The sequence below is a fragment of the Callithrix jacchus genome, chromosome 7 (genome assembly GCF_049354715.1).
Source record: "Callithrix jacchus isolate 240 chromosome 7, calJac240_pri, whole genome shotgun sequence".
NCBI classification, from domain to species: domain Eukaryota; kingdom Metazoa; phylum Chordata; class Mammalia; order Primates; family Cebidae; genus Callithrix; species Callithrix jacchus.
In genome coordinates this window covers 155,027,636-155,054,794 of record NC_133508.1, presented here as the reverse complement: position 1 = coordinate 155,054,794, position 27,159 = coordinate 155,027,636, and the positions used below count along the sequence as shown (strand labels likewise).

The 27,159-nt window shown below is 46.2% G+C and overlaps 1 protein-coding gene across 1 annotated transcript in view; it reads right to left on the bottom strand.

Moving 5' to 3' along the window:
* Window positions 1-3,692: 3,692 nt before the first annotated feature.
* CD101 (CD101 molecule) overlaps window positions 3,693-27,159 on the bottom strand; it is a 37,877-nt gene continuing 14,410 nt past the window's right edge. Inside the window, exons 5-9 of the mRNA XM_035252580.3 lie at window positions 23,996-24,379; window positions 22,916-23,320; window positions 18,543-18,953; window positions 14,721-15,116; window positions 3,693-6,037 (exon numbers count right to left, since the gene is read on the bottom strand). Of these exons, the coding sequence (XP_035108471.3) occupies window positions 5,796-6,037; window positions 14,721-15,116; window positions 18,543-18,953; window positions 22,916-23,320; window positions 23,996-24,379 (1,838 nt within the window). The 3' untranslated portion in view covers window positions 3,693-5,795. The remainder of the gene's footprint in view (window positions 6,038-14,720; window positions 15,117-18,542; window positions 18,954-22,915; window positions 23,321-23,995; window positions 24,380-27,159) is intronic.

Sequence of the window (27,159 nt, the reverse complement as noted above, 5' to 3'; positions counted from 1 at the left end):
TCCCCACCTCCCCTTCGCACCACGGCCTTCCTCGCGCCAACACACCTATCATCTATGCTGCCGCTTTTCAATTCGCCTTCCCTACTAAACTACATTCACTGGCTCACTACTGTCTACGACATGAAGTCCAAGATATTGTGCATGTTCAAGATCTTTTCTTCCTTCCCTCCCCAACCCCAGAACTTTAACTGCCTTTCTGGATTTATCTCACATTGATCTTCTTCCTAGATTAGACACTTAAACCAAAGCTGCTCCATGCACTGCACTTTTCCTGGGGCTTCCTCTGTCCAGACTCCTGCTTAACCCTTCTCCTGCCAAAATATTTTCCTACTTTTAAAGCCCAATTCAAATTATATCTTCTTTATTAAGTTGTCTCTGGTTTTTTTTTTTTTTTGAGACGGAGTTTCACTCTTGTTACTCAGGCTGGAGTGCAATGGCGCGATCTCGGCTCACCGCAACCTCCGCCTCCTGGGTTCAGGCAATTCTCCTGCCTCAGCCTCCCGAGTAGCTGGGATTACAGGCACGCGCCACCATGCCCAGCTAATTTTTGTATTTTTAGTAGAGACGGGGTTTCACCATGTTGACCAGGATGGTCTCGATCCCTTGACCTTGTGATCCACCCGCCTCAGCCTCCCTAACTGCTGGGATTACAGGCATGAGCCACCGCGCCCAGCCAGTTGTCTCTGGGTTCTAAATGCCTGTAGCACTTTATTAGGAGTCTAAAGTAATAGCCAGTATAACAGAAGTCACCTGAGCCTCCGGGGAATGCAGACTTCTCAGGCCCCGTCTGCCAAGTGGTGGAGCCTCCCTGACAGCACAATGGCATAACCTTCCTGCTGGAGGAAAAGAGGACCTGTGATGAAGACGTTACTGCAGAGGCTCCTGGAAACAGGAAATGGGAAATCGAGAGCAAAGCATGAGATCTCTCCCAGCCTGGCCGCAGCATCTATGGAGTCTGGACTCTGGAGAAAGGAGATACTGGGCAAATGCTAATGGAGCAGTTTTCACAAGAGACTCTTTAGAGACACAGGAGTGCAAACGGTCTTGAATTTGTATCCCTACTGCAGAGTGTAATGGAAAGACAGAAAGAGAGTGAGACCCTTTTCCTTGCTTACCACCAAACACCACTCAGCTTGGCATGTCATATGCTCCAAGACCCCAGCAGCAGGGGGAGCCTGCAGAGCCCTACAGAGCTTCAGGGAACCACGTGGGAATGGACTTGCTCGTGAGCGTATATGAATTCACAGAATCTGGGCCAGGTGTGGTGGTATGTAACTGTAGTTCCAGCTCCTTTGGGGGTCCTTGCAGGAGGATTGCTTGAGCTCAGGAGCTCCACGCCAGCTTGAACAATATAGTGAGACCTCATCTCTTTAAAAAAAATTTCTAGAATTTTGGGAAATCCAGCAGAAATATCTAAAGGCCACTGTAGGTGGCCAAGACCCTGTGAAAATATCCTGGGGAAAAAGCCTATAGAATTTGGATTATTACTATTGATTATAGTTTATTTATGTACATGGACAGGTAAGTCCTAGAAAGACTTGGGTTAATTCTGGCATTCATTTATGACTTGATATGGTTCGAAACTTATCTCCACTTATGTATCTGATTTGGTCACCATAACATCCATTGGAGGTGGCTATTATTATATCCAGATTTTCCCCCATAGCAGTGGATTTGATCATAGTGTTTATTGTGGAAAGAGTCCAGGACTTGTCAGCAGACCTAAATTTGAGCCTTTCCTCTTCTGCATATGGCTGGGTAATCCTGGATAAATCCCAACCTCTCTGAGCTTTAATTCCTTTCTGGTAGGACAGGAAAAACAGTTCCTTTTGTATAGACATGGTGTGAAATTCTGAGATGATGAAAAAATTCTGTACGATTGTAAGAAATTATCATGGCACATGACTTTACACCATTGTGTTCATCTTCTACCATAAGTCAGTTTTTTCTATACATCTCAATATAGTAAAAATAATGGACAGAGAAACCATGCCTTAGTCATCTCTGTGTCAGCTTATCTTGCACAGAGGAGGTGCTCAGTACGACAGTATGAAACACTGCAGGGTGACGAGCTTCCCATCTATAGTATAAGCCTGGTACAGAGGAGCTGGACTTCAGTGCAGGGTGACGAGCTTCCCATCTATAGTATAAGCCTGGCACAGAGGAGCTGGACTTCAGTGCAGGGTGACAAGCTTCCCATCTATAGTATAAGCCTGGCACAGAGGAGCTGGACTTCAGTGCAGGGTGACGAGCTTCCCATCTATAGTATAAGCCTGGTACAGAGGAGCTGGACTTCAGTGCAGGGTGACGAGCTTCCCATCTATAGTATAAGCCTGGCACAGAGGAGCTGGACTTCAGTGCAGGGTGACGAGCTTCCCATCTATAGTATAAGCCTGGTACAGAGGAGCTGGGCTTCAGAACTAGATGTCAGTCCTGAAACCCTAAGATTATTTATTAGAAGGCCGGGCGCGGTGGCTCACGCCTGTAATCCCAGCACTTTGGGAGGCCGAGGCGGGTGGATCACGAGGTCAAGAGATCGAGACCATCCTGGTCAAAATGGTGAAACCCCGTCTCTACTAAACAAACAAAAAATTAGCAGGGCATGGTGGCGCGTGCCTGTAGTCCCAGCTACTCGGGAGGCTGAGGCAGGAGAATTGCCTGAACCCAGGAGGCAGAGGTTGCGGTGAGCCAAGATCGCGCCATTGCACTCCAGCCTGGGTAACAAGAGCGAAATTCCGTCTCAAAAAAAAAAAAAAGATCATTTATTAGATTAACCAGAGATATACAAGAGATTTAGATATAAGAGGTCAAATTAGTTTCCTAGGAACGTAATACAGGTCTAAGAGAGACAGAACATTGCCTTTAAAGGACAGCAGGGGCTGGCAAGCGTTTTCAGTAAAGGGTCGGATAGTAAACATTTTAGGCAACATCAGTCAGATGGTCTCTGTGGCAATTACACAACGTTGCCATTTTACTATGAAAGCAGCCACAGATAGTACGTAAGCAAATGGGAGTGACCATATTTCAATATATTATATTTTTAAAAACCAACAGGTGGTGGGCCATGTTTGGCCCATAGGCCCTGGTTGGCCAACTCCTGAGACAGAGGCTTGTCCTTTTGCCAAGGAGGATTTATAACACAAAAAGTTGAAAGTAAAACCAGGTGGTGGCATGAAATGGAAAAGCCGAAATCAATGAGTAAAAGTAAAGCTCTCTACTAAGTTTCAAAAACCAAAAGTGAACAAGTACGTAATTGGAGAGAGAAGAGGTTTCACATAAATGTCTGCCGAACTGGATCAGGGCAAATTTTATTTTGTAAGTTTGAAAGGAAGAAAATACTGTGGTGGTGTTTGTTTTAGTTTTGGAGGGTTTTAGTTGCCTGTGGGACAGACAGTGCCATGTAACCGCTTGGACAATCAAAGGAGCTCTAAGTCCCATGAATGAAAGCAGAGCATCCAGGACATACAAGGTGATCATCCCAGGGGGACGGGGCTGTGTCTGCGTCACCACAGGACCCCTTGCTCCTACCACAGGGCCTGACATGCAGCAGATGCCCGCTGGGAACTCATACTTCCCACGCTCTGCTCTGGCCAGAATAGTTTCATATTTGAGGGTCTCCGTTCCCTGGTAAAAAATGGGGTTTGTTTGCCAGGCAAGTAACAAACGACTCTTCACGAGAACATGGGTTTTGATCAATAGGAGTTTTTTACTTGTCACAAGCAAGGAGAGCACTGAGAATATTCTCCAAAGTGGTGTCTCTGAAGGAAAGTGACAGGAGGGTTTTATGGGGTGATGGAGAGGGGAGACAGTGCATATAGGGGAGGGGTCCCCGTGGCGCAGCTGCAGAGGGCTGTCATGCCAGCACATAGCTCACATGTTCCGGTCAGGAAGCTATAGCTCCTCCCGGGGTAGTTACTTCGACATGGTAATGAGGCAAGTTCACTGGGGTTCATCTAGACGTTGCCGGGGGTCTGTCAGGAGCTGGTTCCAGCTGACGAGGTCACCGCATTGCACACGGGACTTAGAAATAAACAGGCAGCAGGGCAGGAAGCTGTAAAACAGGCTGGTTGCTCAAGTTGGTTAAATTTCTACCGTCCCAGGAGACTCTCCCTGTCTGCCCTTCAGTGCTAGATTCAAAGGGGAAGAGGCATTTGAGCTCAAAGCTGAAGGACGTGTCCAGGTGAGGGGAGAGGAGGGATGGAGGCAAGGGTGCTCCTGCGAGGGCTGCGGCAGAATCCATCCAAGATTCTCTGCCCAGCCTCGCTTCTGCTTTCTTTCCCTTTAAATTAAAATACAGGTTTCTAAAAAATAGGGACAGGGGGTCATTAAACTTTCTAAGAAGTCCTCATCTCAGCTTTGTTGTTGTAAAAATGTGCTCCCTTACCTGGGTGACAAGAAGCAAACGTGCTGAGTATTTTAAATCAGGCTATGAAGGGACGCGAGTTTAAGGAACCTGTAGGTCCATGGTAGGAGTGCTCATAGCCACCAGCAATCCCCTTGTAAAAAAACTTGTGTGCCTGATCAAATAATTAAAAGTAAATTGCTCTCCTTGGACATGCAAATCAATGAGCGTTAAAGCAACTCGGTTGGTCACATAGATAATAAATAGATGTGCTTTCTCAAGTTTGTTAGGTGGCACTGATTGATTTCCAATTCTGGCTACAACAGGGCCTGAGCAACTTTTGAAACAAAGATGAGGGGACTGCAGGCCCAGTGGGGACAGCTGTTGAAAGATTTAACCCATTACACCCCACCCTTGCAACCCACCCCCACCTCCTGCTTTTTGCGACTGAGAATAAGAGATGCTGGGGAACCAGACTTGACCTACTGCTGCCCCTCAAGCTCGGCCCTGCAGGAGTATGCGGGGACCATGGCACTGTCGACCTGCTCCTCCAGACACCACCTTCGCTACTTCCCAGTGCCATCAGGTCAAAGAAAATGAGGCACTGGCTGAGCACCAGGAGCCACATGGACCTTCTGGTGGGGTATGGAGGCGTGGGGGAAAGCAGGTGCAGGAGGCCTTGCGGGGCTGACTGGAGCACTGTTCCATGAGTTTTTAAAAGTTTTTGCTTAGCATTTAATTACTTGATAAAAAGTCTTATTGAATAATAAGCAAACAAACAAAAAACAACCCAGACTCAGGCTACAAGTGTTTCATCGTTTTGTCAAGGAACCTGTATTAGTGACGCACCTGTATTAGTGACGCACCTGTATTAGTGACGCACCTGTTAGCAGAGCTCACTCTCCAGTGGGCCTTTGTAGGTAGGCTGGGAGAAGAAAATTGGATTTCTGCCTTGAAGGAAATTACATTCTTGTTGGGGAGGCAAATTTTAGGTAAACAAAGAGCATGTTCCCAACTCCTTTTGCCTCGCTGGCCTCAGGCCCTTTCCTACACCTCTCATCTGGAGGAAAATGATTACCTAGAGTCGGTGTGACTGGTGACATAAAAGAGGAGAGAGCAGCCCCACCAGGGCATTGCTGCAGCCCTCCAGAGTCCGTGTGAGGGAGCCTCTTATTTCCTTGCAGCCCAGGGCCCTGAACCTTCAAGACACATATGGTAATGATGCTGGCTAGTTCCAGCAGGGGATGCGAGAAGTGGATGAGGGAAGACACAAAGGAACCCTTAACGGTGCCTGGAACCAGTAAGCACTCAGCGAATGCTCCCTCTGATTCCTAGGTCACTTGCCCAGGACCGCAGACATAGTTGAGGACAGAACCAGGATTCATTCACACCCCGGTCAGCCCAGTTCAGAAACCCCCACCTTTCCTTCCTAGCTGCAGGTGCCTCTCGGGATTCAGCTGCGTCCATCTTCCTCCTCGTCTTCCCTCCTGTTTGTGGTCATACCTCCAGCCTCGTTCAAGTCCACCCAGAGAGCCTTTTCTTTCCGTGTGCTGGAACGCAGCGTTGACAACTTCCTGGCCTTCCAGTATAAGAAGAGGAGGGAGATGAGCAGAAGCAGGAGCAGGACGAAGGGGCAGATGAACAGGAAATAGAGTAACGGGGCCGAGGAGCAGATCCTGGAAGGAAGTGTGGGCTCTACAATGAAGGGAGAAACAGAGTCATTCATCTTCAACTTACTTGTACTAATCAATTACAAACACTCCTGGAATTCATTGTTACAGGCGAGTATTTGTGAAAATAATGAGGCCAAATAGCCGTGGGCCCCTGAAACCACAAGAAGCATAGGATAGAGCGCTGGGGGAAGACAGCTCCTGGAGCCTGCTCTTCTAAGGCAACGCTGCCTTGCCCAGCAATTACCAACCACTGGAGGTTCCAATGACCTACTTAAAACTAACAGCCAAAATGAAAAACAAAACAAAAAAGAAAACCTCGCCTTTAATCTTTCCTCAGAAAAGATATCTATAATTCAACCCTCGTTCTCAACTGTGTTGCCAGGCCTGAATTTTTAACTGAGTTATTCCCACTGCTGCTTCTCCAACACACAGGCACACACAAGCACACGTGCGCGCGCGCACACACACACACACACACACACACACACTCTGCACTGTCCTTATAAAACAATCGCACCCACAATGAGGCGCCCCTTCCCCACCCACCCAAGCCTGGCCATCTACATGGGTCTCCCCCTTCCCCGGCCCCCTCCCTCCCGCTCCTTTCCTGTGTTGCCCAGGCTGTGGCCACCACCCAACATGCTCCCTGCATTTGAGCTGCTGGATAGGTCCTTCCGGCCTAGCTCCACCACGCTTCCTACTCTCTCAGCTCTTCCTACCTTGCCCTGGCACAGTTCTTCTCTTCCATCCCCTTCGTGCTCAGCCCTTTGTTTAGACCTCTTTAATTTTGTTTTACCCGTCTCCTCTGTCCATTTCAGTTCCTTGAGTATGTCTGATAGTGCCATTTGTTTCTACATCCCCTACAGTGCCTAGCACATGTGCTCAGTAACTTCTGCTGAGCTGAATTAAATTGGATTGACTGCAACCACATGGGCAAAAGATACTAAATAAAGGCATGCTGAAGCCTATGATCATCCCGCAGCTGCAGTCCACCGGGAAGCACTATCAGCAGACACACGGAGCACGCACAAGCCATCCCAAAGTGGTTCCTGACCACACAGCCAGGGAAGCAAAGGCCCAGAGGACGGCAAACACCACAGGTCTCAGGACCCCGTCTACTGAGGCAGAAAGACACATGCTTAAAGAGGCCAATTACTAAATGCCATCTTCCAATCACATTTATTTATGACGTGATATCTGAAATCAGGGCTTTTCTGAAATATTCAATGCTAACAGTAGCTGTGCTTTTACTGGAAAATTGCAACGATATAAGCAATTTCTTCTTCAAAGGTTAAACTATAGGAGGCATGGGATTGGGGATGCTGAGAGATGAAAAGAGGTTTAGAGGTCATTTTCACCAACCTCCTGCTGCAAGAATTCCATTTTTGGCATTGCCGATGAATCTTACATGTTAAAGGACATCTCTTTGATGGAAGTCAAGAAAGAATCTAGACATTCGCTCACCTCCTGCACTGTGAGCTCCTTGAGGGTGGGGTCTGTCTCGTGTGTCTTTTTATCTTCCTCAACTGTTTGCTCACAGGGTGTCAATGGAGCCTGATGAATGAATCAATTGCATGAGTACATTCACACATGGGAACCCAGGGACGGCTGCCATGATGCCACACAAGGTATAAATCATCAGCGAACACGAGGCTGGCAGCTGTGAATGGGGCTGGCAAAGAGCTGCAGAGGTTCATGTCCTGGATTTTCTCTGATCTCATTTGTATCCTTCCTCCTAAATTTGGCTTTGGTTTTTGAAAGGGTGAGCAATGATAAAGTTAGGTTTTGAATTCTTCACCATCCCCCGCGCCGCTCCACACCCTATCTGACCCCTCTTCCAATGGCCCTGCTTGACCGCAGCTTTTCTTCCCAGGTCTTACATTTGAAGGCCCGTGGCTGGAAGGAAGCATAGACTGCCACGATGCAGGCGAAAGGAGCCACGGAGTCCAGGTATTAAGAGCACCAGCTGTGGACATTTGTGCAGAGTAGTGAATGAGTACCTACTGTGTGTCAAAGAGAGCTGGGTTCAAATCCTCAGTCTTCAATGTGCTGCTGTTAACATTGGAGAAGTTACTTATCCTCTCTCTAATCATTAGTTTCCTCATCAACCAAATAGGGATAACAATTTCTAGAGTTGGGATGAGATAATGTATAATAAAGCATCTAACGAAGTGCCTGAAGCATTTGTGGAGTCAGCAAGCAATAAATACTAGCTAGGATGCTACTGAGAAAGCTAACAGAATCACAGGAAAACCTCTCCCAAGAGAACCGACAGAGAGCAGGGCGGGAGCCTGCAGACCCCTCGCATAAGGACCCCAGGCTTGGCCGTCTTCCTCCACAGGCTAAATCTCTCCCTTAGATCTCTGGTCCCTCTGTCCTTAGACCTTGCTGACATCCAACAGAGACTGACACGATTACTTAGGAGGCTCTGGCTTCCTTTTCTAGTCATGGGAGGCAGGTAATTGTGAGGTGAGAGTCCGCAGCCCCAGGTATTGTAGTTGCTAGAATGGTGGGGTGATGATGGTGAGATGATGCCACACAGGAGGTGGAAAGAAATCTGCTACTCGGCTTTTCAGCATAAAGGGGCAGCCAGAGGGCTTGGCTACCTTAGTGGGGAGGAGGCTGCTCAGCTTAGCACAGTCTGCCATCAGAGGATGGTAAGGTGTGCTCCTCACCATGCTGACGTGGTCAGCAGTTGGCAACTGTCAGCTCCTGGGCTGCTAAATCACGTCTCCTGGGAGAGCAGTGTCTGGTCTGCATCCCACAGTCACCATTTCCCACCATCTGCCTCTCACCCATATCTGGATTAGAATTAGTGACATTCAGACCATAAAGGTTTGGGATTTTGGATCAATCTGCGTAAGTGTCCAATGCTCAAAGTACAAGGCCTTCGAAACAAAGCCCAAAATGTAATGAGAGCACTTCATCGTGAGGCTTAGTTTAGAATGTGTTTCCACCCACAACCAAGCACAGCAAAAGGAGCACTCCTTTTTCACACTTCTCAGAGACACTGACTTCAGAAGAAAAGAGGTGTGAGATAAAGAGCGGGCTGCCAACTCTTCCCCACTACCCAACCCCAAACATGCAGCCATGTGGGAGAGTTGGCTCTTGCCAAGAAACAAAAGTAGGGTAAGGTAACCTGGTAAAGTGCATCCCGGAACAAGTGAATCACTGACAGCATCCTGTTCCAACCCAGCTCAAGACTTGCCTGCTCATCCTTTCACCAAGCATTTGTTGAATGCCATGTGCCAGGCCTTGCTGGAGGCACTGGGAAGCACAGGTTGGTAGCTTGGCCTCTCCAGAAACTTCAGTGTGGTAGAGACACACAGCTCCTTCAAGGATATATTTCCTTTCCTTCCCTTCTCTCTTCTCTCTTCTCTCTCTTTCTTTTCTCTTTCTCTTTCATCCATCCTTTCTTTCTTTCTTTCCTTCCTTCCTTCCTTCTTTCTTTCTTTTTCTTTCTCTCTCTCTCTCTCTCTCTTTTTTGAGACAGAGTCTTGCTCTATTGCCAGGCTGGAGTGCAGTTGCGTGATCCTGGCTCACTGCAACTTCCGTTTTCTAGGTTCAGGCAATTCTCCTCCCTCAGCCTCCTGAGTAGCAGGGACTACAGGCATGCACCACCATGCCCAGCTAATTTTTTGTACTTTTAGTAGAGATGGGTTTCACCATGTTGGCCAGGATGGTCTCGATCCCTTGACCTCGTGATCCACCTGCCTCAGCCTCCCAAAGTGCTGGGATTACAGGCGTGAGCCACCGCACCGGCCTCTCTCTCTTATTTTTTTGACAGTGTCTTGCTCTGTCATCCAGACTGGAGTGAAGTGGCATGTTACTGCAGCCTTGACCTCCAAACTCACGCAATCCTCTTGTCTCAGCCTTTGAGTAGCAATGACTATAGGTGTGCATCAACCATGTGGCTAATTTTTAAATTTTTTGTAGAGACAGGGGTCTCAAACTCATGGGCTCAAGCAATTCCCCCCACCCCCATCTCCCAAGTGCTGGGATTACAGATGGGAGCTATCACATCTGGCCCAAGGATCTACTTTCTAAATAGACCCTTTCCCAAATAAAAGCTTGGAGATAGTAACAAGTACCACACTACTACAAATGATCCAGTTCCCAGGGAGCCGTAGAGCCCGGCCTAGCAATGAATCACAGACAATTCTCTAGAATAAGACATTCGTATCTAGGATCTAAGGGTAAGGTAAAAAGTCTGAGGCAGCTGTTGTCCCTGCCGTGGCTTAGCCGCTGGTAAGGAAGTAACAGAGCAGAAAAGGCAGGGCCCATTCTCTGAGAAAATGTCTCGTAACTTTCCTGCCTTCACTTGAGTCACATGCTCTAGAGTCCTATTTAGTGGCCCTGAAACCAGCCCAAGCTGGGACAGCCAGGTAGAGAGCATGGAAAACCATCTGAGAAGTGATGGTTCTTTTTCATAGGTAGCATATGGTATTTGACCTGGACTTTGATAGCACATAGACCTGCTACTCACCAGGAGTGCAATGACATGGTGATTCAGTGAACCTTTGAGCATCCCCTGTGTGCCCGGCACTGTGCTAGTGCTGCGAATGAGACACTCATCATCTTCGCCTGTGCTATAGTTTAGCGGTGTGACATTCAACAGGTAACTGCAGGTGTGAGGGCTAAAAGAATAAGGGAAGTCTCGGAGGTAGTGGCAGGTAAGTTGCTGGGTGAAGGATGACGGTGTTGACCAGGGGAAGATGGCAGAGAGGAGCATTCCAGGAAGGAGATGGTGCATGCATGGTGAGATGCTGGATAGTCAGTCATGTCTCCTCTTCTGTTAATATATTTCCCCTTCCTTCCTTCCTTCCTTCTTCTTTCCTTCCTTCCTTCCTTCCTTCCTTCCTTCCTTCCTTCCTTCCTTCCTTCCTTCCTTCCTTCCTTCTTCTTTCTCTTTTTCCTTCCTTCCTTCCTTCTTCCTTTCTTTTCCTTTGTCTCCTTCCTTCCTTCCTTCCTTCCTTCCTTCCTTCCTTCCTTCCTTCCTTCCTTCCTTCCTTCCTTCTTTCTTTCTTTCTTTCTTTCTTTCTTTCTTTCTTTCTTTCTTTCTTTCTTTCTTTCTCCCCTCTAAAACATAAATATGCGCAAGTCTGTACCATCTTCAAACCCAAACAGAAAAGCAAAACTGAAACTCTCTCCTGGTACCTCTTGCCATTTTGTTGTCCTCTCTCTTCCCCTTGACATCAGAGCTCCGAGAGAGTCATCTGCACTTGATGTGCCCATTCTCCCCTCCTCAACTTGCTGCAGTCTGACTTCCCTGATTACTCTTCTGCAATGGTTCCCTAATGTCAAACCCAATGGATACTTTCCCACTGTTATCTTACTTGACCTCTTTGCGAGAGCTGAGTCTGTCAATTCGCCTCGCCCTCTCGACACCCTCTCTGCCTTGAGTGTCGGTGGCACCACCAAATCCTGATTCTCTTCCCAGCTGTCCGTCACTCCTGTCAGCCTCCTTCACAGGCTCTCCACCGCTGAGAAACAGCAGCTCCACCGTGGCACCATTATTGGCTACCAATGGGTCGCTTCTACTCTACAACTCTAGTGCAGATCTCATCTGCAAGTCTTGATGTCTATTGGACAGATCTTTCACAATAACTCACAGGTACTCTGAACTAAACTCCAGCCTATCTTATTTAAAACGGAACTAATGTTCCCCTCCAAACCCCTCTCATGTATTAGCTGGCTTGGTAAGTGGCCCCACTGTCCATCTAAGCCGGAATCCAAACGTCAATCCTTGATTCTCTCTTTCTGCTCATTTGCCCTCTATATACATTGAATCAGCCTCTAAATCCTGAAGTTCACACCTCCCAATACCTAATGCCTGTTCTTTTCTTAGTCATCCTGGACACTTCCTTGTCTCAGGCCTTTACCTTTTCCCAACTGGGTTCTCACAATTTCATATACTTCCCCCTACACTGTTGGCCTCCCCTCCAATTCTTTTTTTGTTTTTTTCTTCGAGACGAAGTTTTGCTCTTGTTCAGGCTAGAGTGCAATAGCATGACCTCTGCTCACTGCAACCTCCAGTTCCTGAGTAGCTGGGATTGCAGGCATGCACCACCATGCCCGGCTAATTTTTTGTGTTTCTAGTAGAGACGGGGTTTCTCCATGTTGGTCAGGCTGGTCCTGAACTCCTGACCTCAGGTGATCCACCCGCCTCGGCCTCCCAAAGTGCTGGGATACAGGCGTGAGCCACCGTGCCCAGTCTCCAATTCATTTTAATGTGGGAACTTTCTGAAAGGAAAATCTGACCATGCCACTCCCCTGCTTAAACATTTTCAATGACACTCCATCACTGTCATGGCAAAGTCCTTCCTTCTTAGCTTCATACTCCAGAAACATGTGGGATCTGTCTGTACCTTCCCCACCTCACTGGTCTCATCTCTTGCCATTGTATCAGAGGCTCCAGCTTCTGCCATTCTCAATGACCAGGAGGTCCCCCAATATAACATGAAATTTTACATCTTATTACCATCTTGCATACTCTTTCATGTTTCCAAAATATGTTTCTTCCTTTTCATGAGCCCCACACCCTGGAGAATCTTCCATATCTCCTCCCTGCCTTCCCCTTCACCGTAGCCCTGCCTCGGTTGCCATAGTCTACTGGAAATACTTCTTTGAAAACACCTATGATGTTGAACTGTGGAGTGGAGTTCAAAAGTGGAGAGGTCACTCCCACTGGACTCTAAGCTCATGTGAACAGACTCTGTCATACACACTTTTGTGTCTTCAGGACTTCATATGGTTATTTATTAAACAAGTGCCATTATTTTGTCACATAGATGTATACATGTAGGTATGTGTATACCTGTGTGTATATGTATGTGTGGCATGTTCGGAAGCATAAGGGCGAAAGGAGATAACATTTGCCGAGCACTGATAATGTGCCAGGCACTATATGGGATACTTTATACACGTTTATATTATGAGCTTCATTTTATAGAAAGCTGAGGCTCACAGCAAGTAACCAGAGTATGATTTCCTAGCTGGTATTGGTGGTAGAGCTGTGATTTGAGCCTAAGCTTGTCTGATTCCAGCCCTTAGGACTTTTTGTTATCACCCCACACTGCCTCCCTGACTACCAGGAAGGAACAGCCAAGTGGAGGAGCCCAGATGCTACATTACAGGGATTTCAATCCTCAGCGTTCATTACACCAAAAACCCTCAGTTTGTCATGACAGATGCTTTCTGAAGAACACAAAGGCCACTCGATTTTTAATGTTTTCTTTCCAGGTTTATCTTTTAAAAACCATGCACCTGTTTTACAGGTATCTCACAGAGATCAACAGTATGTATGCTATGAAGGATCCCATCTGCCTCAGAGAATACACTTTTCATCACAGACTATATACTTTTCATAGTTCTTATCTATTTATTCTATCACAAAAAACTGCCGATTCTACAGAGCCTGTGAATTCCGGAGGGAAAACGTAAACGGAATGTGCTCACGAGGACGGGAGTTCCTATAATTGTTGGGGAAAAAAGGGCTGATAGAAAAATCATTTTTACCTGGCACTCAGGAGAAAGATTCTGCCGAGGAGTGGACGAAGAAGACAATGATGGGCCACCTCAAGAAACGAATCAGATAGCTTCGACTTCCCGTCTAGAAGCCCTGCTGGGCTGGAGTGCAGCTATCCCTAGTTCTTAGATGTTCCCATATGTTCTCAACAGCATTATGTCCCTCCTAAGGAGTGTCACTAAAGCTAGCTGGTGTCTTAGGATTATTACTTTTATTGATGATTTTCCCTTTACGCTTCCTGGTGGCCAGTGCCAAGACCACACCCCTACTTCTCCAATGGCCCTTTCCGTTAGGAAGCTTAGCTTATTGCTCAGCTGTCGCCTTCTCCCTGAACCCCAGCAGAAAGACATGGATGAGAGAATGGGCTGCCTATGACATCTGCCAGCTCGTTGACCACCAGGGAAGGTTGACTGGTCTAGCTGGAGAAATGTTTGTTTTTATGAACAAGCAGCTCATGAGTGCTCAGCTGAGGAGGATGACCCTCCCTTGGAAAGATCACCCTTTGGCCAACAGTCTTGGAGTAGCTGCCCTTCTTGCTGGAGCCTAGAAACACACTTTCTAGGGCACCCTTCCTCCCTGGATGCCTTTCAAGGCACAGTTAGACAAGGCACACCGAATGACCACCATCGTCAAAGTTCTGGTAGTTTGTTGAAAGACAAGGAGTTATTGGCACTTATAGGAGGTTGGCACTTTTTCATTGAACAAGGGTCCTTTTTGTTTCTTTGTTTAGTTTGGTTTGTTTGTTTTTTATTTTTTGACTGAGGAAGCATTTAGATGTAGCTGATTTTGGTTCAATCAGGTCTCCTCTTCCTCGTTCCCCCTTCTACTGTCGATCAGCAATCTAAGATTAGAGGGTCAGCCCAAGGGTAAGGATGTCTGTTTCATATATTATTTGGTTACTTAAAGAGACATATGTTGATGGCTTTTTTGTTCGGGAGGAGAAGGAGAGAACAGGTCAATGCTCCTGATACTTAAATGTCTATGCCAAAACCTCACATGGACCTTGTTTGTTCAAATGAGCTACTATTGAGAGAGATGGCAAAGCCATCTTCTTTAGGGAAACTGAACGTTGCCTTCAGCCTGAAGAAGGAGCAAAACATAGCTGAGAGGGAGAGCATAAGAGGAGAGCCATATATTCTCCTGACCATGAGCTCACAGTAGATAAACCCCTGGTTACCTGAAGGCAGCACCATGAGCACCATCCGCTGTGACTCGTCAGATGCTTGGTTAACCCACTTGCTTGGGTGTCCATGGAGCTGCCACTCTGCCACCCTACACCAGTACGTTCCTGCATCCTCCATCTCCACCTGCTGAAGCTCCAGGACAAAGTCTGTAGGGGATGAACGGTAACAGTGCAGGTGCCTCCTGAGCCCCTCTTCCCCATAGTCCAGCAAGCCATCATACTGCAAGTTCACCAGCATTTTACTTCCAGCATTCTCTCTGTTCCAGTACCACATCACAGAGTACAGAGCGGCCGAGCTGCCTGCGCTCTCCAGGCTGCAGTGGATGGCCACCTCGCTGTGCTCAGTCACATTTTTGGTCCAGTGCACTTTGGAAACACGTACCTTACTTCCTAGAAAATAAATGACAGTAAGTTAGAGAACACAGACTTTCAGATTGGATACCACCTCAAAAACATCTAGTTCTCACTGGGAAGAGTTTATATCCTTTAGACATCAGTGCATTCAATTTATTTTACTATTTATTTTTATTTTTTGAGACAGTCTTGCTCTGTCACCCAGGCTGGAGTGCAATGGCACGATCTCGGCTCACCGCAACCTCTGACTCCTGGGTTCAAGCAATTCTCCTGCCTCAGCCTCCCAAGTAGCTGGGAATACAGGCATGCGCCATCATGGCAAGCTGATTTTTGTATTTTTAGTAGAGACAGGGTTTCACCATGTTGGCCAGGCTGGTCTTGAACTCCTGGCTTCAAGTGACCTGCCCACCTCAACCTACCAAAGCATTGGGATTACAGGCACGAGCCATGACGCCTGGCTGCATACATTTTAGTTCTTTTCCGTGGTCCCTTTTTTCTCTCATATTTGCCAGGACATTCTCTCCTAGGAGTCAAACCAGCCTCTTTCCTTCTTTAGCCCAACCGCTTGCCTCCTGGATCCTGCCATTGAAAACCATGAAGCTTCTGGGGGGGCCCTCCGCCTGCTGTTTTTACTTATCCTTCATTCACTCCTCCTCTACTCCCCAAAGCGGTCATCACAACTTTCAGCAGCTCCCTTAAGCCATATATTCCACCAGTACCCCTCATTCTTAGCAAATTACTCTCCTCCCATACACCCAGATATTATCTTGGGTGTAGACGCAGAGAGAGAGGAGGCCATCTGAGAGACTGAACATTTTGATGCAAGTGTTAGAAAACCATCCAAGGGAACTATTTAAATGATTGGATTAGACTAAATTTTAAACAGATTTTGACATTTACTTTTTCTCCCCTTGCTAACCAGCAGGTGAGGATTTAAAATGATGGCCAGAGTAGTTACAAACAAAATAAAGAAATTATAGTGTGCATTCCATTTTCAATTCCACCAGAAATATATTTATTTATTTATTTTATTTTATTTATTTTGAGATGGAATCTCACTCAGCCACCCAGGCTGGAGTGCAATGGCACAATCTCGTCCTACCTCAGCCTCTGTCTCCCGGGTTCAAGTGACTCTCCTGCGAGTAGCTGGGATTATAGGCATGGACCATCGTGCCTGGCTATTTTTTGTATTTTTAGTAGAGATGGAATTTCACCATGTTGGCCAGGCTGGTCTTGACCTGAAGTGATCCACCCTCCTTGTCCTCCCAAAGTGCTGGGATTATAAGCATGAGCCACTGTGCCTGGCCCAAACACATTTATCAATCTGTCTTTAAGATGATGATTCTGTCTGATCTTGGACTCTCTTTTAGTTACCCTCTCTACTCTCTCCTCTCCTTCATGGAGAAGCACGTGGAATATTAGCTCATGTGAGACTGTTGCTGTTTCCTTGCCTCAAATTACCTTCTACTTTATTGTGATCTGGCTTCCAATCCCATCACTACACTCAGCCAGGGCCCAATTTTCCAGTGCTTTTCCCTCTAGTCCTTTTCTGTCCCCTTTGTGGTTTTGTCAGTGGAGTCCATTTTCTTCTAACCTCAGAGAAAATATCCCTCTTACAACTCTGACCAGTCATTCTCAGCATCTTTCTGGGGCCTCTTCGATAGCTCGTTCCCTAAATGGCGTGCACAGCTGCAAGTCCACAGGCATGCCTAGCCCACAGGTGTGTTCCGCCTGACACTTGCAGCATTTTAAAGGAACTGGGCCAGGAGCGATGGCTCACACCTGTAATCCCAGCACTTTGGGAGTCCAAGGTGGGCAGAACGTTAGGTTAGGAGTTGGAGACCAGTCTGACCAATATGGTGAAACCCCGTCTGTACTAAAAATACAAAAATTAGCTGGCCGTGGTGGCACGTGCCTGTAGTCGCAACTACTCAGGAGGCTGAGGTAGGAGAATCGCTTGAACCCAGGAGGCAGAGGTTGTAATGAGCTGAGATCATGCCTTTGCACTCCAGCCTGGGCAACAAGAGTGAAACTCTGTCTCAAAAAAAAAAAAAAAAGAAATTAGTTGTGGACAAACTAGGAAATGTCATCAAAGAAGATTTTGGACAACTCTAGATATGCAAAAAGATCTGACAACACGAAGCCCACATTTCCACATGGGACACACGTGAGCTGGGCAGTGGCTGCCTCCTGAAGAGGGGCACGCACATGCGGTCAAGAGTTTGGCGTGGATGACTGGGAGACAGAATGCCATTCACACAGATGGGAAATGCAGAAGTACAGACGAGCACGGTGAGACGGCAGAGACGCTAAGTGCAATTTAGGGCATGCTGAGTATGGCGGCATCCGAGTGGAAATGTAGAGCAGGCAGTTGGGTATGAAGGCTTGGAGCTCAGGAGAGCAGGGCTAAGCGCAACATCTCAGAGTTATCATCCAGAAGATGGTAGTTGAAACCAGGGCAGTGTTTAAGCAGTTCTGAGGAAAGCAGAGAATAAGAAGCAAAACAGGCCCAGGATTTTCCCTGAGGAACGCACACACTTAGCAGGGAGAAGAAGGGGCGGGAAGAACATAGAGAAGGGAAGCCAGAGGGCAGGAAGAGACCCCGTACCAAACTGCTGTTTTGCCCTTGTGGTCCCAGCGGACTGGGAGCTCCCTAAGGGCCAGGCCCGTCCCTTCTTTATCTTTGTGCTGCATTGCTTAATGCATCGTAATGCTTAATTATCATCTCATTTTTATACATTACCTTGAAAATAGTACTGTAAGCACCAAATTAGATCAACTTCTCTGCATTGTGCTGCTGGATCTTATCCAGTTCCCGAACCTGGGCTGTGACGTTCATTTAATTTTAATCAACACTGGAGGTGACCTAATCAACCCTGCCCACGTTTAGACAGCAGCACTCTTAAACCAGTGTGGAACGTCCATTACATTTTTAAAGATCTCCTGAGGAAGAGGAAACTCCCTCAGTGAGCCATTCCAACAGTTAACTACTCTTATTTGCCTTATGTTTAGGCAGCTAAATGTTGAGAAGCAATTTCTCCACACATCCCCATAGAGTTGTGCAGTTTCTGTTCACAGTGGGAGAAATATGCTTCGTATTACTCTTTCTTTGCCAAATTACAGTAGAGCCCCACTGGAATGACACAGCTTGTTATTATAGAGATCTGGAGATACGACACCCTGGGTAGCTGCATGGACCAGGCTGCCAGGCTGAGAGGCACACCAGTCAAAGCATTTCGCTCCTATCCGAGCTCCCCAAAACCCCAGACTGAATCCCCTTAAGTGACCTTCCTTCGTCTGATGGACTATCCGGTTCTGCAGTCATTTGTAGGGGTACACTGTTCCTATAACTTTAGGTTATATTTTTACTTCCACATAATCAATCACTCCATAAAACAGCTGCCCGAGAGAAAACAGCCACCAGACAGAAAGACATTGTGAGGACACACTCACGAGGTTTACCTGTGGGCTTGAGTTTCAATTCTGTCAGTCCTGACTTCTTTTCTCCAAGCTTGTGCCACGTGCCATCTGTAGACAGGAGCCATTCCTCCACAGCACAGTGATATCTGCCCTGATCACTATCTTCCACACTCAGAATATGCAGCTGAAATAAGTCTTGGGAAACCTTCTCAGTATGAAATTTTTGTTTTCTCCGTGGGGTGTGAAATTCATCCCCGATCTTTATAACACTGGTTTGGTCCATCTCCAGGATCTTCAGCCAGGAGGCATTAGCGGAAATAGGAGAAAAATACCAAATAATGGCTAACGGAAGGTTTCCGTTGGACCGGGACAAGACGCTGCATTCTATATCAGCATTGGAGTTGATGGCGAGCTCTTGGACTCGACTGCTTGAATTCACTTTTAGCTTGCTCTCTACATTTAAAAAATGAAAACGGTTACTTTGCTAGGAAGTACAAAGTGAAGGTAGTAGAGATGTCAGAGGTGAAGCAGGACCCTGCCTCCTCCCGCCATCGTATGGGTGACTTGCTCTACAGTCACCTGCTCACTGCTCATTCAGCTTTTTTTTTTTTTTTTTGAGATGGAGTTTTGCTCTTGTTACCCAGGCTGGAGTGCAATGGCGCGATCTCGGCTCACCGCAACCTCCGCCTCCTGGGTTCAGGCAATTCTCCTGCCTCAGCCTCCCGAGTAGCCGGGACTACAGGCACGCGCCACCATGCCCAGCTAATTTTTTGTATTTTTAGTAGAGACGGGGTTTCACCATGTTGACCAGGATGGTCTCGATCTCTCGACCTCGTGATCCACCTGCCTCGGCCTCCCAAAGTGCTGGGATCACAGGCTTGTCATTCAGCTTTTGAACAACATTGCTAGCTGACAAGCCAGCCCGTGCCATCCCATAGTGTGACATGCAAGGTCCTTTATCATCTGGCACATTCGTGTCTTTCCATCTTGAATTTGAGCCTCAGCCACACTGAGTGACTTGCAGCTCCTCAAGAGTGCACGTTCCCTCTCTCTTCAAAGCCTTGGGTTGCATCTCAAGTTGCATACAAGATCGGCGTATTCCACATTTAGAACGTGCAGCTGAAATAAGTCTTGGGAAACCTTCTCAGTGTGAATTTTTTGGATGCTTTGTTTTGAGATGGAGTCTTGCTCTGTCACCCAGGCTGGAGTGCAGTGGTGTGATCTCGGCTCACTGCAACCCCCACCTCCTGTGCTCAAGTGATTCGTGTGCCTCAGCTTCCTGACTAGCTGGGACTACAGGAGCACGCCACCATGCCTGGCTAATTTGTGTCTTTTCAGCAGAGACAGGGTTTCACTATGTTGGCCAGGCTGGTCTCGAGTTACATCTCCAGTTGCATCTTTTATGTGGAAATAAATCCTTAACCTCTTCTCCATCAGAATCATTCCTATAAACCCTTAAGACTCCGCTCAGAGCTATGTCCTCCAGCGAGTCTCCCCTCACTCCTGTATTTGGGCTAGGAGACCCTGCTGTGTGCTCTGATGGACACTTCTACGTACCTCTCTGTCTTACATAAGTGACATAAGGGACATGAGGAACAAAAATTTTACACTGAGGCCAGGCACGGTGGCTCATGCCTGTAATCCCAGCACCTTGGGACTGCCATTACAGAATGCTTTCTGACATCAAGCTGAATTTTATCTCTTCATCACTTCCATCCACTAGTCCCAGTTCTACCTGTGCCTGGTAGGGGTGTTGTGGCAGAGGGAGTGTCACGCAGACAAGCCCAGCATCTCTCTTCCACAGGATAATGCTTCAGTGTTTGAGCACAAGCATCTCTTCTGTTGTACTTCATATAACGGATGGGGAGAAAGTGGCCCCATGAGTGCTGTGTTTGTGTGTTCCCCGTACAGAGTACTTCTGGATTCAGTTTCCAAACCCTACTTGTATCTGCCTTCAACCGTGGGTAAACAAAAGGAAGCCGTACATGGGTGATGAACACTGTGTGTGTCTTTGCAGCCACTCAACTGAGGGAACATCATATGGAGACAACGAATCTTTGACCTCAGCAGCTCTTCTGCTTTATCAGAAAGATGAGTGACAATTCTTGTTCCCAAATCTTCTTCTAACTTCCCGCCCACATCACCCACTCTACTTTTCTAATTGCGTACTGATGTTGCCAGTAGGTTCTCTTCCTTCCTTCAACAAACATTTATGAAGTACACAGACAATTCCAGGCCCTGTGGGTATCTCCCCTTAGTGGCTCACAGTCTACAGGGAGACACGTACAGGGACAGAGGCTTAGAAATGGTGCCAAATACCATCTGTAGACAGGAGCCATTCCACCACAGCACAGTGATAGTTGCCCTGATTGGCGTATTCCACATTTAGAACGTGCAGCTGAAGAAAGTCTTGGGAAACCTTCTCAGTGTGAATTTTCTGGATGCTTTGTTTTGTTTGAGATGGAGTCTTGTTCTGTCACCCAGGCTGCAGTGCAGTGGCGTGATCTCAGCTCACTGCAACCTCCACCTTCTGTGCTCAAGTGATTCTTGTGCCTCAGCCTCCTGAGTAGCTGGGACTATAGAAGCATGCCACCACGCCTGGCTAATTTGTGTCTTTTCAGTAGAGACAGGGTTTCACAATGTTGGCCAGGCTGGTCTCGAGCTCCTGATCTCAGGCGATCTGCCTGCTTTCCCCTCCCAAGGTGCTGGGATTACAGGCATGCGCCACTGTGCCTGGCCTCAGTGTAAAAATGTTGTTCTTCATGTCCCTCATCTCACCCATGTAAGACAGAGATGTATGTAGAAGTGGCCATCAGAGCACACAGCAGGTTCTCCTAGCCCAAATACAGGAGTGAGGGGAGACTTCCTGGAGGAGATAGCTCGGAGCGGAGTCTTAAGGGTTTACAGGAATTATTCTGGAGAAGAGGTTAAGGATTTATTTCCACATAAAAGATGCAACTTGAACAAAAACTTTGAAGTGAGAGGGAGCGTGCACTCTTGAGGAGCTGCAGGTAATTCAGTGTGGCTGAGGCTCAAATTCAAGATGGAAAGTTGAAGAAGACGCTGGAAAGACACGAATGTGCCAGATGATAAAGGACCTCGCATGTCACACTATGGGCGTTTAGATACGAGGAGAATGTAAGAGTTGTGATGAATCGGGTTTTCAACTTGGGTCACTGGTGGGCCGTGGGGACATAAGGGGCAATGTAGAAGGAATAGCTTTGGATAACAATGGTAGGTTTATGTTTTGACATAATGAGCGCAGACATGTTTTAGAGACAGTCGGATATATGAGTCTGGAGACCAGGAGAGAAATTGGTCAATATAATGAATTTGGGAGTTGTGAACATACAGGTTGTATCCATAGGCAAGGATGAGTCCACCACAGGAGAGAGTATAGAATGAAAAAAGAGCACAGCTGAGAATAAATTCCAGAGAAATTGTTTTCTTTAAAGAATAAATCAGCAGAGGAGAAAATCTTGTGTCATGGTGCCAAGGAAAGAAATTCCAAGAAGACAGATTGGGTCAGCAATCGCAAATACCACAGAGAGGAATGATTAAGGCATGAACTCGTGAACAGGGGGATAATCACCATTACCAAAAATGTTGCAGAGCAGCAGAGAGAATAATGACAGCGCCACGTTCGAGCATCATCTTGGTGTGTCAGGTACTCGGCATGTTATATATGGCACCACATTTAAATTTACAGATCAGGTAACTAGGCCTTGAGCAGATGAAGTGGCTCATACAGAGCTGTCTGGCTGCCCAGTGACTGTCAGATCTAAATGACGTCAACGTCTCTCCATCACTCTGTCCTAAGAGAATGCAAGCTATGAGAGAGAAGATGCGTGACACAGCAGAACTCTGCCTAGGTGGCGTCTCACTTTTAACTCCTGTGGCCTATTACAGGTTGAGGAGGTGGATTATATTTGACTGTAATAATAAATTCCCTGACTCTTATACATTAACACCTTACGAATAAATAGGATGTATGCCAATGGAATTCACAGTATCCCTACCACTAGCAGAGAGATTACAAATGTTTCCAAACTGGTAAGACCTGGACAGCGACCAATCCAAAACATTGCCTCTCTCCTGGAGCCAGGTCCTAGAGGCCCCCTGCTATGCCACGTGGTACCCTTCAGTTGCTGGGTGGTGGGAACTTATGGGAAAATGGGGAGTGGACACAGAGCAGCAGTGAGCCAACATGGAAGGCATTTCAATGTTTTAACCGCCCGTATGGCCATCCCGTGCATGCTGACTCAATGTTAACCTGTATCATTCATCACGTGGTGCTTACATAGACAGAACAAATACGGGAGAAGGTAGTTTTATGTTTTATTTTTATAACTTATCCAAAATGGGAGGAATGCTATTTGTTTTTAAAGCAGAGGTGAATTTCAAGTCACACTTACCTGGTAAAGTGACGGCTATCTGCAGTGGGTTAGAGATGGCAGAAGCCCTCGGGGGGCGGCTGTTGTGTAGGGAATTTCTGTCATAAACTTCCACTTTACACTGATACACTCCTGTCTCTTCCTCAGTGGCATCATGGATTAGGAGTTGTGAACGAAATAAAGACTGTGAAACTTCCGTCTTCTTATGGAACTGGGATGGGAAATCCCCCCATTCAATAGTGCCATTGTGGGTGATTCGAATAAGCCAGTGGAAGTTGTGAGAGCTAGCTGGCTGGAACTGCCACGTCACAGTGAGTGGCACCTTGAGGTCAGAGTAACCGGCCCCCACTCTGCAGGTCAGGTCAAAGGTATTGGTTAACATCACTTGCGGCTGACGGCTCACCAGACTAACTTGTAAACTTGACTCTAGACGAAAAAGTGAAACACAACTTCTAGTATATTTACCAGATTAAAATACAGCACTTTCAAGTTCTTCTAGTTGCCAACTCTTTGAGTAGGACCCTGCATTTGTCCATTTGGAGTTTCGTATTTTACAGAGTAGAAGTTGATTCACGGTACAGTCTGTCCTGAACTCTGACCTCAGTTTTGCAAAGTTGACCGTCTTCTAAGACTGTTCCCAGCAGTCACAACAAACAGGCAGTGTTTCTGCTACTTAGACAGCTGCTGCTACTGAGTGGGTGGAGCACTCCCCACCCCAGCGGTCTGGCCTCCTTCCCTTACCCCCGTGCGTGGGTTCCGTGTCAGAACCCTTTTGCACATGCTCCAACAGGTTCTGCCATCCCAGGGCCGCAGCTGTCAGAAACCAGAAGGTATAAGGCTCAGCTGTACTCGTCTATAAGCTGATTCATAGAGTTTTGTTTTTCACCTTCAACAACAATTTACAAGTTACACTCTAAAGGTGATCTTTACAAAGATGAAGAAACTTTAAAAATTGACAGAGAGGGTAACCGGAGACTATGCCCTGTGTCCTAGGGTACACATACCATAACTGGGGGAGTCAGGATAACACGGAATCCAATTCCACTGCAGAATGAATCGGCAGATATCCAGGAGCAGGAAAGGATTTTCTCTGACACTTACCCAGAGACTTTACGGTAACTGAAATCTTCTCAGTCCAGCTCCGATCTCTGGCCTGGTTCCGAGACTTTTCAGATACTCTACATTCATAAGTGCCACTGTCTGTGATGGCAGGGAAGGTGATCTCCAGCTGGAAGGTGGCCCAGTCTACTTTCTCCAGCCTTGTGTTGCCATGGTAACTGGGTCCCCCATAGGAGGCGCCCAGCTGCACGATGCCATCCTGCCCCATGCCAGCCACAAACTCGGGCTGTGTCTGGTCCCGTGGAATGTGCCACCAGCTCACAGACAGGGAACTTTCAGCTCCACTGGCCTTACAGAGAAGGGTGAGAGTCTCTCCTTCCCATACAACTTGCTTCTTGTTCTTGGTAGACATGACCACACTTCTTGCTGTGGGTTACAAATTATAGAAGAAAAAACTGTTTTAGACAAATAAGAATTTTCTAAAATACATTGAAATCTCATTAATAAGGACTTGACTAGTTTGTGACAAGTCAAATCAGGCTGTTTCCTCTTGCACCACGCTCAGGTGAAAGATTTGCCAAACACTTAAATAGTGGAAACAAGATAGCAGAAAGAGTATTGGAGAATGTATTTACCCTTAAACAATTTATTGATTCCTAAAGCTGGGTCTTGCTGTGCTGTGCGGGCTGGAACACAGCACTGTGATCTTAACTCATGACAACCTCACACTCCTTGGCTTAAGTCTTCCTCCTGCCTCAATAGCTGGGACTACAGGCACCCGCAACCACACTGGCTAATTTTTAAAATTTTTGTAGAGATAGGATCTCTCTTTGTTACCCAGGCTGGTATTGAACTTCTGGCCTCAAGCAATCCTTCTGCCTCAGCCTCTCAAAGGGCTGGGATTACAGGCGTGAGCCACTGCACTCAGCTTACTTAAACAATTTATCACTTGCACATATTTTTTTATTAGTTTGTTAAATCAGCTCTTCCTTAAGAATATCTAGTTGGCCAAACATCTGGTAACATTTTATTATATTAATTAGGGTATATACAAAAACCTGAAAGTAATAAAGCTGTGTTTACTTCAATTTTTAGTTTTTTAGAATTTGGACCTTCAGAGTTCAAAATGATCTTCCTCTTCCTTATCTTTCTCTAATCAATCTAATTGGTTTAGTATGTGTTTTGAACAAAGAAGAAACATTGTTAATTATATCTCTGTTCACAATACTACCATAAAAAACAATTGCTTGTTTTTTAAGAGAAAAATACATATATATATATATATACATAATACATATATACATGTACATACATATATACATATACATACATACAAACACACACACACATTGTTGTAGACAGAGAGGCTTCTTATGTCTAAACTACAGTGCAAAACCATAAATGTAAATCTGGTTCCCAGATGGGCAATCCAAGTCATCATTCAACAAACACACTCATTCAACAACCATTCATTCTGCAAGGTCTGGTCCTGGTTGCTTTGTGAGCAGTGTAGAGACACAGCAGGAGATCGTACATCCGAGACAGCCCAGCACTAATTTAAGGCCACTGCTCCTTTAGTCAGAATTGCCCTGGGCAACATATTTGACCTCTCTGAGCCTCAGTTTTCTATCCTGTAAAAATGAAGATAATAATAGTGCTCACCTTGCTGCGCTGTTGAGAAGACTGAACAAATAGCACACGCAAAGCGCTCAGCCTGGATGGCGAGGGAAGTGCTTAGAAAAGGTTAGCTGCTGGCATTAGTGTTCGATGATAGGCACTGGCGAAAGCAGAGGCAATTCAAAGCAAAAGCGGAAAATGAAATAGAACCGGCATTAGACATCTAAATCGGATCTAAACTAATTTGCAAATTGTTCTTCCCTGCGGAGGAAGGAGTTCAGTGTTGGACTGTTTCATGCATACATACACATAAGGAACAAAGGCAGAATGAAGGTTAATGTCCATAAATGTGTACTTAAAAAGAGAAAATCTGCTTTCAAATTTAATTTTTTTCAAGTTAAAAACAGACTCATAACTGAAGTTTAGAAATTGGAGGATAAATTATTACTCATATTCTCACCACTTTAACATAACCATGGTGATTGGTTTAAAGTAACCTCATTTTTTAAAAATGGGGTTTCCTTAGTTCATTGCGGTCATTACTGCCTTTTGGTAAGAGGTAACAAACTTACAAAATGCGTGTAAGTTACACATTCACAGCGGTAATGGGTGATTAAAATATTCACAAGTAATAAAATGTTGTTAATACTTCAGGTAATGTTTGACTCTGAAAGCAGAATGCCAAACAGCATTTATGAATTTGCTAAGAACTTTTCCTGGCTCTACACAGTAAGCCCAGTGTAGACTCTAGCCTGTACAAAGAACTCGTTTCAGTTTTGGAAGACAACCTTTTTGATAGGATGATCAGCTGTGTACCCTGAAGTACACCTTTGGGTGAAATCCCACATGCCAGGTTTACAAAAGCCTGCAGCTATGTTCTAGAGAAGACTGAGATGCATAAAGCAGAGATTTATCTCTGCATAAATATTTAAACCTACCTATATTGTTTTTCCTTAACTCTAGAAAGTCAGACCAAATGTTTAGTGTGAAGACAAACACCAACACACTTCCTGGGCTGCCAGTCAAGGCCACGCTGTGCATCTTCATTCCCAGGAAGCGGCTTTTTGGAGAAACGGAAAGGACACGTCGTTTGGAGATGTCTCCAACAAGGACATCTTTATTTTTAGCTCAGTTTTAAAAATTTTTAAATATTAAATTTTGTTGTTGTTGTTGCTTTTGGGCAATTAATCTTTCTGGACTTTGAATTTAAACCCAGCCTAGTGAATCCTTATATTATTATAGATTTGTCTGGTTTTCGCCACACAAAAGGCATTGATTATTCAAACATGTTTAAGGTCACCCAACCCTCATGAATTAAAGGTGAGCTGAGTGGCTTCCTCAGATCTGTACATGCAGACACCCAGAACCATTAAGACCGGAGTCTCAGCACAGCAAAATGCAGAGGATGGAGTCTGCCCACTATCAATTACCTTTTCGTTTCTTAACTGTGAGTCTGAATTGTGACTAAGTACTATTTCCCACACCAGGTTAACACAGTAGGGGATTAACAGAAGGCAACTGAAAAATGCCAGCCAAGTCTCGAGGTAGGATAACATGGGTGTTCATTCCCCAGGAAGGAGGACAGTGTA